This window comes from Eschscholzia californica, unplaced genomic scaffold, assembly GCF_041429995.1.
Source record: "Eschscholzia californica isolate CP2 unplaced genomic scaffold, dmEscCali1.0.p SCAF_5, whole genome shotgun sequence".
Lineage (NCBI taxonomy): Eukaryota > Viridiplantae > Streptophyta > Magnoliopsida > Ranunculales > Papaveraceae > Eschscholzia > Eschscholzia californica.
The window spans coordinates 5,202,892-5,215,729 of NW_028238472.1; the positions used below are offsets into that span (position 1 = coordinate 5,202,892).

The 12,838-nt window shown below is 37.5% G+C and overlaps 1 protein-coding gene across 2 annotated transcripts; it reads left to right on the top strand.

Moving 5' to 3' along the window:
* Nucleotides 1–7,398: 7,398 nt before the first annotated feature.
* Nucleotides 7,399–11,629, top strand: LOC147536501 (mediator of RNA polymerase II transcription subunit 7a-like). 2 transcript variants are annotated; one of them, XM_086643328.1, is made up of 7 exons: nt 7,399–7,595; nt 8,053–8,205; nt 8,686–8,755; nt 10,467–10,633; nt 10,739–10,812; nt 11,069–11,154; nt 11,253–11,629. In XM_086643328.1, the coding sequence occupies exons 2-6, from the start codon at nt 8,068–8,070 to the stop codon at nt 11,127–11,129; spliced, it is 510 nt and encodes a 169-aa protein (XP_086499454.1). In that variant the 5' UTR covers nt 7,399–7,595; nt 8,053–8,067; the 3' UTR covers nt 11,130–11,154; nt 11,253–11,629. The 2 variants fall into 2 exon arrangements, with proteins under 2 accessions (XP_086499454.1, XP_086499455.1); XM_086643329.1 differs by having other exon boundaries at nt 7,459–7,595; nt 8,056–8,205.
* The last annotated feature ends 1,209 nt before the right edge of the window (nt 11,630–12,838 follow it).

The following is a 12,838-nucleotide window of genomic DNA, read 5'->3' on the forward strand; positions in this document are numbered from 1 at the left end:
ATTTTCTTTTTGGAAACTAGGGTTTTTCAAAAACCCTAGTGTCCGGCCAGGAAGCTTCCTGGCCGGACCAGAAGCTCCTGGATGCGTCCTCTGGACGCGTCCAGAGCAACTGCTGAGACGCGTCTTGAAGACGCGTCCAGAGCAGCTACTAAGGACGCGTCTAAGACGCGACCAGCAGCTGCGAAGGAGCTTCCTGGACGTGTCTAGGACGCGTCCAGAGCACTCGACCAGACGCGTCTTGAAGACGCGTCTGGGAGGTTCTGGGTGTCTCGGACTAGTCCGAGACACCTAGTGCTGGTCCGGTCCAGTACCAGACACGTCTAGGACGCGTCTGGTACATGGACTAGCGTCCTGGCTCCGGTCAGGACGAGACCAGGCCTTGATAGGCCTCGGCCAGGACATGCCGGCCCTATGGGTCGTGCTATGTCCGGACCTTGTCCGAGCCCTTTTTTGGGCTTGGGCCGGGACTTGTCTAGGACTTGTCCCGGGCTTTTTCGAGGCTTTTCGGACCACGAAAAGGGACCATCATTCGAGTGGGAGTTTTTGCCAAAAATTATTTTCCGATTCCAACCAAATAATTCCAAAATCAATCCGGGCCATCCAAGAGCCCAAAACGGATTTCTCTTTAAATTGATTTATGAAATCATTAAGAATCGAACCAATATTTTTTCCGAAATTGACCCGGGCTTTCTCGAGCCCAAAACGGAGTTTTTCTAAAAGATGATTTTAATCATAAAACATAAAACCGGAAAGCACCATTAGTTGAATTCTTCGAATTTAGACTTAAGGTCCGCAATGTGACATGTGATGTCAACAAAAGTATCTCCCAAGATAATCATGCATATATAATTCTTAGCCTTGATATATTATATGATTGCATGTGATGTGAATGCGGGAAACTAGTATGGCCATAGATTTATTTCCTTATTCTTGTTTTAAGCACGGATGGGTGCATGCTTTGTAATTAATTTTAATTTCAAGTTTATACGATCTGCGAATCGTTAGAGTCTTGTAATTAGAGTTTAGGGTCTATGAGTCCATTGAAGAAACTCGAGGATGAAATCCAAAGGCGAGTGGGAGAAATCAATGGAGGTTCAAAGATGGCGATCCAAGACGAACCAAAAGGCGAAACAAGAAGAAAACCAAGGGAGATTAGATCTTCTAGGTTAGGGGCCATACTAGGATCCATGTCTGCTTGATTTACTTTCTCGCGCGCATTTACTTACTTATTTACGCTTTATGTCGTGGATGTTAGTTAGGCTAAATAGTTCACTATAACAAACGCCAGACTAGCGTAAAAGTCCCCAAAAGTAATCTTGAGTAATCGCCTATCCAGATTAAGACACTCGTTGCGCCCTTGTTCGAGGAAGGTGGGTCGGCCTTCGCAGAGTACCTCCTCTACCTTGGGACAATGCGGGTAGGTCTATAGAAGAGGCCTACACGTCTAAATGGTTCTACTCAACGAGATCAGCAAGAGAGTCTTGGATACTCGAGGCAAAAGGATAGATTAGTCATTCATTAATGAAATCTATCAACCAAGAGTCATAAGGTATGATCAGTGAAGTAGTTCGCTCACCCGGAACGATGGAGTCAAAGGGTAGGGCCTTCGTCCGCTTTACTTCGAAGAACTGGGGTCTTGGAATCACTTATTCAATCGGGGACGATTTTATATTGAATAATGTGGGAAAACTAATGTTTTTCAAAAACGATAACGAGTTTTAAAACTTTGCCATTTCTTTATGTAGTTTTAAGATGACACAAACGATTTCAACATTGAATCACACCTAAGGGAGGTGCTGATCCACTTCCTAGAATGGAAGAATGAATCCGAGAATAATTCTCAGATTCAAAAGGAAGGTCACTAGAATACCCAATCCCAATGTTGACTCATACAAGAGAAGGTCAAAAGCCATTTCCAAGCAATCGTATAACATTCTCTTTGGAAGAATAATGAATGCTAGCATAACCATTAAGACAAACTGAGGAAGAATTTTCCACAGAAGTCATAAATGGAGAGGTACGAGACCTCCAAGGCAATCTGAAAGTCATCCTAACGGAAGACAACAGAATACATCTATCACCCAATTCAATATTGATTGAACAAAGATAGATAAGACCTTAGATGAGTCACTCAGGTTGTTACAAACAAACTGAGCAGAACATACGGGAATATCCAGTCTAAGAAAGGTTCTTGAGATTTGGTACAAAGAATCTAAGAAATAGATTCAAAAGGGCAAAAGGATCAGTCAAGTGAGACAAACATTTGATCAAAGAAAAGCAGCTACCGAGTACATGATCAAGAGTATTTCTCATTACTGTGAATGTTTCTGAACAATGGCTAGACCATTTAAAAGGAAACTACCTTTAGCACCTGGAGGACAAAAGGAATAGAATTATGAATTCCGATTCCGTATCCTTGTTAACAAAGTTAAAAACAAGTATCGTAAAATTCCTTCATCAGGTATTTAAGACCAGATGAGCGGCTCAGTGGGAGCTCAAGGAAATCACATACTTGACTAAAAGAAGTAAAGATCCAAGAGGGAGCAGAAGCAGTAATGCTAGGGATGCTGAAAGGGATCGAAGTCTTCTTTTAGACACTGATCTAGCTTAGAACTTAATAGTGATTATTTTGTTCTTCTAGAAACGTCTGATGTTTTAAACCAGTGATAAAATTAACTGAAGGTTAACATTGATAATGGCTAAAATCAAGAGATTCAAACTCATTAAACTTCAGCATTGTCAATTGGGTCTTAAGGACTAATTGACAAAGTCACCCTTTTCAAAAGGCATAAAGACTAGTAATCTATTAGGACTCATACGGTGTTATGCAGACCTATAAGTTTACTTGCAGAAGCTAACGAGAGAAACTTCAAATACGTACTCTGACAACTTCATAAGTATGGAAACGTACAAATCATAAAGTATAAGTCAGAATGTTTGAAAGGTTCAAACAAAGTACAAACCGAAGTAAAGAATCACTTTGACAAGATAGTGAAAACTTGAGTCAAACACTTGATAACCATCAAAGGAGTTGAGAAACAGTTTCCCAACTCTGCTCCATGGAACACATCCGACGGATGGTGGATTCAGTGGGAGCAATCAAACATTGCTATGCATAATTCGATCAAAGATGGGTTTAAGCCAGTCTTCCGAATATTTTGGGACATATTCTATAAACGATTGTTTTCACAATTAACAAAATTCCGTCTAACAGCTAAGCTTGTAAAAGCATTACAAAACTAGCTAATATCTGACGCAATTTCTTTTAAAAGAAATTTGGGCTTCTTCCATAACTAATCAAGAGAACAAAGTGTTTGTTGCTCATGATAGTATTCTTCTAATAATTAGCACACCTAGTAGTCTGGGAGAAAACACTAATTATTAAAAGAATAAGTGAGAGAAAAGTACAAGTCGATTTAATTCAATCATGAGAAAAATCATGGAGGGTCATGAAGAACAATCATGAAACTTGTACAAGTCGATTAAATTCGACCAAGAGCAACAAACTGCGGCTCCTCGGAAAAGGAAAGGTTAAAGACATGATCTTATAAACCCACCGCACAAAAGCGAATGTCATTCGCCGGAGAACTCTCAAAACAAGTGAAAGTGTCTCTAAAGGAACATCTCAAAGTAGTTGAGAAAATTCCAAATTGTTGTTCAAAAGCCCTAAAAGGTCAAATCTCAAAGACACAGAAAATAAAGGTTATTTCTGAAGAGATAAAAGACCTGCGCAGAAACGGAAACTGACTCTAGATTTTGGCTAGAACCCAAAATCATCGTGGAATCCATATCTCGTCAAGACATGAAGCTTGATAATTTAAGTCAACAAAAGACCTAAATTGGTTTTCCAAAATAGAAAACTGAGAAGGATGGAAACATTCGTGTTTCCCGAAACGAGACAAGAAGAATAAAGATTCTTCCAATCAAGTTATGTCCACAAGCATGCTTCAGAAATCTATCGACGGATTAAAAGCACGCAAGAGTTAGAATCTTCGATTCAAAAGGCAATCAGAGAAATTTGATTCCTGGAGAATGAAGAAAATCTTGAATCACGAGTTTCAAGAAGGTAAGTGGGAGTAAACAAACCTTCCGGGTCCGTATGCAGAGTACATACAAAAGATTGAGTACGACATAAGGTGTTGTATAACAGTAACGAACTGACTCAATAAAGGACCACACACAAAAGGATAAAATGCCATTTTGGGCATCTGAAGATCTATAAGCATAGATCAAAAGGATGATAGGATTAGAGAGACTCAGTACGCTGAGATGCTTGAGATCCGAAACAGAAAATCTAAGACTCGGAAAGTCTAAAAGAATTTCGACCCAAAAACTCATGACAGAGGGCGTTGTAAAACTCGGAGTCTAAAAGACACCGATGAGCTAGCACGCATGAGAGAGACATTTATGTTCGAAAACATAAAGTCAATCATGTTGGACATGATTAGCATTTAAACATCCGAATTCGGATTGGAAAACCGAAACACTACTTAGTACATCCTAGAAGGCTAAAGGATGAAGTAGTACAAAGTTGAACATGTCATCGTAGCAAACTTCCAGACATGGAAGGAAAGTAGGCTAAAAGTGTTTTAAGCCGGGAACTGTTGCAAATACTACACAAAGAATTAAAGGCCTTAACTCTAGTAAAGATTACTAGATATTATCAAGGTTGAAGATAGTAATCTTCAAATTAATTGATAATAAGCAAAGTTTAAAACCGACTACCACGGTAGTCAAACTAAACTGTCACCTTAGACATAGTATGAGATTCATACACAGTCTAAGGCATGAGGTATAATTTTAAACCTCGACAAGTAAAACTGAGTGGGTAAAAGGAGTTTTACGGAAGAGGCTCAGATTTACAACTCTCGTTATCAGAAATAATAAGAATTATTTCACCAGTCGTCTAAACTTGGTTTAGTGTTTAAACGACAGTCCATCGATAATAAAACGTTCCGAATAGGTTTGTCAGATACGTGATCTGATGAATGAAACCCTATTAAGTGAACTTGGAATAATTATTATCAAAAATCCCTGGTCCAGGTCATTGCATGGACAACAATGACTCACGAAGACTAGCACGGGAGTCGATGGGATAGCGCAGTTTCATGGGCTATATGAATAGTATATTCTATTCGACTACGTGGGTGTGTAAAAGGTTTATACACTGGATAACCCTCAAATGAGAAGTACATCACTCGTGATGAACGTCAATACTTTTCATAAAGACAATTGGAGAGATTCCTCAAAACATGAGTGCTCCACTCATCTTATGTAAGGAATGCCCGACTTTGGTTCCGTTAAACGCCGCGCCGTAAAAGGAGGTTATAAAGACGGATACTGGGAAGGACAGGATAGACATGAAGTTAAGTGGGAGCGCAAGAATGGATTGTGTCACCCTAATCACATTAGGTACAAAGTGTCTCAAGGCCACTTGATGAGTAGCAACTGAAAATGCGTGGCCGCGCTCAAACGGATTAAAGTTAATCGTTTGTCTTTTACAGTTGTACTCGGATATCAAGAAAGTCTGAATGACGTGACGTATCAGATGGGATACTAAATTGACACGGGAATCGAGGCATTGCACTTGTTCTAAGTCCAAGTGGGAGTCTGAAGGAGTTGAAGGAGATGTCCTTCGACCAAGGTGACAATGCGAACAAATTGTCGGATAGGACAATTGATGTGGAAGATCATCAAGTCCGATTGATTTAGGGATCGTAGAGTTGTAGCTAGAGACTAACTACGATCGTCGAATTACGAAGTAATTCGCGGCTAACTTCGATCGGATCCTACAACGGGTTACACATAAGAGTGACAAATTGATCTAGGATATGACTAGTGGGAGTGAGATATAATCATGGGAGTGTCCCATAAACATATCTCATAGGCCTAAAAAGGAATTAGGCAAAGATAGTACAAAAAGGCCAAAAACAGGGTTTTTGGGCCTAGACCGGTTCGGGTACTTCTAGGACTCGGATTGGGCTGAATTTTGGAGGGTTAGTTTCTGATATAATAAACATTATATCTGCCAATTTTCGTGGTGTTTGGGCACCTCCTCCTTAGGGAATTGAGAAAATACCAATAGTTGCTATTTTCGACTATTTCCCTAAATCTTATTCTAAAGGGTGTTTTAGGAAACCTAAAAGGAGGTGGATTCTTATTAGGGTTCTATATAAACACTCTTAGGGCAGAGAATAAGGTGTGGAATTTCTCTCTAAGCTTTCTTACTCTACCACATCAAGTAGAGAGGAGAAAGTGAGCTAATTCCCATTAACTATCAATCTAGTCAAAGAAGAAGGTGTTCTTCTTTTCCAACCACCATTGGTGTGCTAGCTATACAACAAGGTGGGAGATCAAATTGATTGCTCGTGTCCCAAGTAGAGGAGCTACACTTGAAGCTCTTGGTCTTCTTCAATCAATTCAACTAGTTCGAGGGAAAAGCGATTAAGGTAATCTACTATCTCCATTAGATTAATTACTAGTTTTGCATGTGATCCTGGGAATACTAGTGTAGACATTAGATGTCATATTTCCGCTATAAACATTAGTAGAAGGGTGTAAATCCCTACAGAAACTAATAAATAAAGAATGAATCTTACCTTCTGTTTCTTTGATTGGTGATAGGGATTATATGTTGAATTGGTAGGTGTTGTTTCCTATAAGAATGAACCTTGATGTTGACTGTTTTAATAGAGACCCTTGTTAATGCTTCCTTTAAAACCCTAATGAAGTGACCCCTTGCTTCTTTAAAACCCTACTATTAAGTTTGACTGTTGCTATTTTAAAGAGGGAATAAAACGGTAATCACCGTGAAATTCCTGGCTTCCCGAAAAAGTTGTAAGCGGAAGCCACAATTTTCGGCTTCCGCTTTTTAGAGAAAAAAGCGATTTATAGCTTTTTCTAAAAGTGCTTTTTTGTTACCAAACGCAATTTAAAATTTAAGCACTTATAAAATAGCTAAAAGCCAGCTTTCTATGGATTTTAAGCTAACCCAAACGTGGCCTTAGCTTGAGACAGAGTTCAAAGAAACTCTCACCTTACATTTTTACTTCATGTGTGCAAAAACTTGGGTCGATATTTTCTTTTATCTTTATTTGTTTTTTCATTATCCCAACATTACTTTCTATTTCTTCACGTGGACGATCTTACATAGGCATTCTTTCTCCTACCCTGTCACCACCATCACTGCTTAAGACACCTTCAATCTTTTTTATGACCTCTCTCCTTTTCTACCTCTATTTCTACGAAGGGGAGTGTCTCCCTCGTCGATATAGAGATAATTGGCGGAAAGAGGGGAGGAAAGAAAGAGAGAAACATAGTGGTGGTCGACCAATGATGATGGTGGGAGGAGAAGTTTGAAGGGTCGCTAATTACGACAGTCTGTCCATCATTTTTGGTGGGGTGAAGAGAAAAAATGGTTAAAGGAGGGGAAAACTTACATTTTCCACCCAAAGTTTTAACCCCCCATCCCCCAAAATTTCTTTGTTTTCCCACGTCTGCCCTAACATTACACTTCTGAAATAAAAATTCCAAGGGTTTTGGGAAGAGAAGGTGCTAATTGGCTAGGGTTTGGGTTTATTTTTTTCTCTAAAGGGGTAAGTTTCTTGATCCCAATTCTTATACCTTAGCAAGAATTTGTGTGTCTGATTCCCAAAATGGAAGCTTTAATGCTCCCATTGCCATATCAGATAGCCATTTTTGGTGTTCTTATGGAACTTCGTTTGATTTCTTTGATCCATAATAATTTTATAATCAATTAATTAACTGAATCAGTTCAAAGGGTATAGTTTAACAGGTCTTATAAGTGCTAAATTCAAGTACATTCCGATGAGTGTGATTTTAAGGTGGATCATTAATGGTGACCTAAAACTTGACTCCTTATAACTACTTTAGTTAGTAAGCCAATTGCATTTGCTAAAACCCAACCCTAACAACAGTTATGAATTTTGTGTTCAATTTGACCAAAACAATGGTATAAACCATAAGAGACTTAGTGGTTAAATTAGTCGAGTATCTTCTTAATTTCTAACCACAATGTATTTCTCCTGACAGTAGAAAGAGAAGGAAATGGCAGCCACAGCAACATATCCACCACCACCACCTTATCACAGGCTTTATAAGGATTTCATCCGAACCCCTAAATCAGCCCCCGAACCGCCACCTCCAATTGAAGGCACGTATACCCTCTATGGAGCGAGCTACACGGTGAGATTTATTTGTCCTTTAGTATATCTTTCATTCACTCGTCTTCGTTTTCTACGTTTCTTGCTCTTGGTTCAGTATTTATGAATTTCAGGACACTGTGTTTGTAAACTTTCTGTTTTAGTTGTGAAGCATATGCCCCAGAATGTGCGTCTTGGGGCTGGCTGGGGCGTGTGCTTTATATAGACTAGGTTTACCATTCATAATACTCTACTATACTTTAAGGCCTAATGTCTGAAGTTTTTAAAATTTTGGATGTGAAAAAAGTATTAGAATGTCTTGTATTTTAGAGCATTTTATTTGAACCACTAGTTGGTCTTTTGGTTGTCAGCCATTTGTTACTTTTTTATTTAGATTTTTCTGTTTAGTTGAATTGCTTGTGTTTTATCTCTATGTTGGTATTGTTTTTTTTTCAACCATGTTGTGTCATTTAAATTTTATATAATCAAAGTTAATGCTCATTTACTTCAACTGTTATTTTAGACGGATGATGTTCTTCCGAGCTTGGAAGACCAAGGAGTTCGTCAACTATATCCCAAGGGGCCGAATGTTGGTACGTTTCTCTCTTTCAAGTTTATACAAGGTTGGATTTGCGTGGTAATGTTCACTTCTGTTCTATTCTTAAAATTTTTCTGGATCTTTCTATTTCTGCTGAGATGGAAATATAGGATGTAGTTAAAATAAGTTACTAATTAATCCTCACAACGATATTATTGGATACCTTTTTTTTTTTGAGAAATCGACTGTGATCTACGTTAGTCGTTACAAGGCATGGATACATCATTAAGATGTGATAAGCACGATAACCGCCTAAGTTAAACCAATAATTAAAGAGGCCTAAAGCCCGAGAACAAAGAGCCTATAGCCCGACAACATCTACTTGATTTTAGTACGTTGCCCAAAGGCTCAAGGCCCTTAATAAGCTAAAGTGATCGTTGATCGAGCATAATGAGCTAGCAGACCTAAATGTGGTCTCACTTCTAGACTTTCAAAGAGGCAAAAATATTAATGAAGAATAAGTCTTGTTAGCTTCTCATTTTGAGTTTTTAGCTACCAAAGCCACACATATGGCATAGTGACTGGTCTTCACTCTTTTTCTTATCAACTCACTCAATAGTCGAAAACCATATGGTCTCAACTCTGTGAAACCCCCCCCCCCCCCCCCCCCCAAATCTATCCACCTTCATCTCGCTGATGATATATAGATATTCTTTTCACAATGTTTCAAATCAAATGGTGCTCCAACAAGGCTCCTTGAAGGCTTGAATTTCTGTGGATGCTTCTGGTTGGAAGCTCAACTATCAGGGGACTATGATTACTATTTCGCTACAGTAATCTACCTGATGATATATAGATATTTTTTTTTCTAATGTTTCAAATCAAATGGTGCTCCAACTATCAGGGGACTATGATTACTATTTCGCTACAGTAATCTACCTGAAGCTAAGTGTTGATAGGATCATATGTCATCAGATCTGTTCTACTTGAGTACAATCAATTCTCGTTCTGGAAGTTCCTACGCGGCATAAACTCAAGATATTGCAATTTGCCTGAATATACTCTCAAATTTATAAATCCTTGAAGATAAGATTAGTGGACTCAAAATTTGTTTTAAATAATCGGAGATACTGATATAGCGGATTTATTCTTAAGTTATGTATAAATTTGTCATGGGATGATTCATTTATCTCTCTTCTGTTTATAAACAATAAACTGGGAGTTCTGGTCCATCATTAATTTCTGCGAGATAATAAGCATATATGCTTAGGAAAAGTGTTAAGATAGTTTGTTACTATAGTATGGCAATTAAGTGATAATATTTACTTAAAATTTTCGGGTATATTCCTATCGGTTTTTATAATTTATATGCTATTATTATAAAAATTGTGTACCTGAAATTTGATAAAGTGCTGACAGAATCTTGCAAACAAGGAAAACTAAACAAAGTTCTTATCTGTTGCACCAGAGTTGACGTAATTCATGGTGGTGTGGTACTTCCCAGTTAACCTTAATCTATGTCAATAAGATGCACAAGCTTGCATAAGGCAGACGACGAGATAAACTGAAGTAGTGAGAACTGCCAATAGGAAGCTTATTTTCCATATCCATTCTGATATATATATATATATATATATATACAAGCGAATCACTATATACCTCCATTACATTCAATATTTTACAATAGATGCTTGATTGCCGTGAACCCTTAACGAAATTGAAAATAATATTTCTGGTTGGTATCTAAAAGATAATTACTTTTTCAGATTTCAAGAAGGAACTGAGATCACTAAATAGAGACCTGCAACTACATATGTTGGAGCTTGTCGATGTTCTTGTTGAAAAGCCATCTCAGTATGCAAGGAGAGTGGAGGATATATCTCTTATCTTTAAAAACTTGCATCATCTTCTCAATTCTTTGCGTCCTCATCAGGTAGAACGTCTCTGATTTCTTTTATTGTAACTTTTGTCTTTTATGCAATGTTATTTGAACCTTTACTTGCTATTCTTTCCTAAGCATTTGTTTTGGTTCTCTCAGGCCAGAGCAACCCTGATTCACATATTAGAGCTTCAGATAAAACGCCGAAAAGAAGCAGTTGAGGATATCAAAAGGTAAAATTTCGCTTTCCCCATTTACCTTTTCTTGTTCCTATTTTGTCCTTTTTATTTCACTAGCTTGTTTAGTTCTTGATAAAACACAATGAACTTAAGAAGTGGCTTAATTCAGCATATCATTTTTGTTAGCCTTTTCTTCTACTTCTTTGTTTATATATAATAATGTATGGCATCTTATAGCTCTCTTGTTTGGCATCGATGGGATAATCTTTTTACTGCAAGTTGATTGATATTTTCTCTTGCTTATACGTAGAAGAAGAGAAGAGGCGCAAAAACTTCTGAAGGAGTCAATTGGAACCCTAGATGGTCTCTAGACGCCATACATTACATCTCTTTCAGGTAAGTGAAGAAGAAGATATTCTTAGGAATTGCAGCTTGGATGTATTAGTCATTTCTCCTGGTTGTAAGTAACTAGAGTCTTTTATATTCTGAATTAGGTATGGTTGGATATACAGTTGCGGAAAAAGGTCGGAAGCCTGTTACTGTCGCGTTCATCAATCATCCGAGTCTGGATGACCTCGTGAATGCTCGAAGCTAGTGGTAGCTCTTTTTCTTAAAGGTCTCTGTTCGAGATTAGACTCAAAACAGTGGTAGCTCTGTTGGAGAGGTGCGTTGGTAAAGCTTGCATGCTTCCAAGTTAGGCCGTCACAATTGTTCTTTTCTAAGTTTCATCAGTATATAAATTACTTTTTTTTTTATCACATTTATTTTAATAATCTAGTTCCTTTTAAACAATATGATTACATTCATTAGTTTTTGATACATCAAAAAAGTGAAATGTGTTCATAGTCTAATAATTTTGTTGGTGTAGTTATGAATCAAGAGCCGAAATCTGTTCTCTTCTTTTATCTTCCGCAAATCTCTCTTCGTTCTCCCACGCAAATCTCTACTTTTGGAACTGTTCTTTTGCATGGATCTGTGTGTCTCTCTATCTTTCTCTCCAGTCTCCTTTTTTTCTTCTCTCTTTTCTCTTTGGCATATCACTCTATGTGACCTATCTAACTTTCTATCAAATCATTTGTCATTTTGTTTTTTTGTTTTTTTTGTTAAGGACATTTGTCATTTTGTTGTAAACTCTAATTTAGGATTGATCTAGACAACAAAAGGTAAACCCTGTGCACATAGAGAATATAGGAGTTTTATCTTCTGATAAAGCAATCTAAATCTGAACATTACTATCACAATAAAAAGAAATGAGTTATTCAGACATTGACTCCCAGTTATTTATGATAGTAGGACTACACCCTCAACATAAAAATATCTGACGCTGACTTCTATTCTCGATTTTTTCGTTAAATATCAGTTAAGTGGTTCACGTGTCAACTACATGCGTGACTTGTGACAAAAATACCCTTTATTAAATATTTAGGTTATTTATTGATATTAGGACTACAACCCCAACACAAAAAATGTTTAGGGTTGACTCTTATTCTCGGTTGTTTCGTTAAATAACAATTAAGTACTTCGGGTGCGGTTTCGTATTCCTCTTATTTTTATAAGTTTTCAGAGATAGTTTATATGATAGAAAGTTCATCCTGATGGGAAACATACAAGAAAAGCTCACGACATTATTTGACCATCCAATAAGTCTGGTTGATTAGAGAGATCATAGGTCTCACATATAATCGTTACATACAAAATCTAGATATTAGTTAATTTTAAACTTGTTAGTTTAAATATAAAAAAAAACTCTTTCATGTAGGGGTGTTCATTTAGTATCCGAACCGACCAATCCAATCCGATCCAAACAGATTTGGACGGTTTGGATACCGATCCAATAGTATTCCGGATTGGTTCGGATGTTAAAATGGCAAAAACGATTATTTTGAATCGGTTTATGTATTTGGTTGACGGATAACCGAACAAACCAAACCAAACCATTTATTGTTATTTTTTACATATTATACATATAAACATATATGATGGGAATGATGGACGGCTGAGATTTACTAGTTAAGTTAGTTGCATGTTTGTCAACATTGTAGCTTAATGCATGTGCACCAGAAAGTAAATGGAGTAGAGA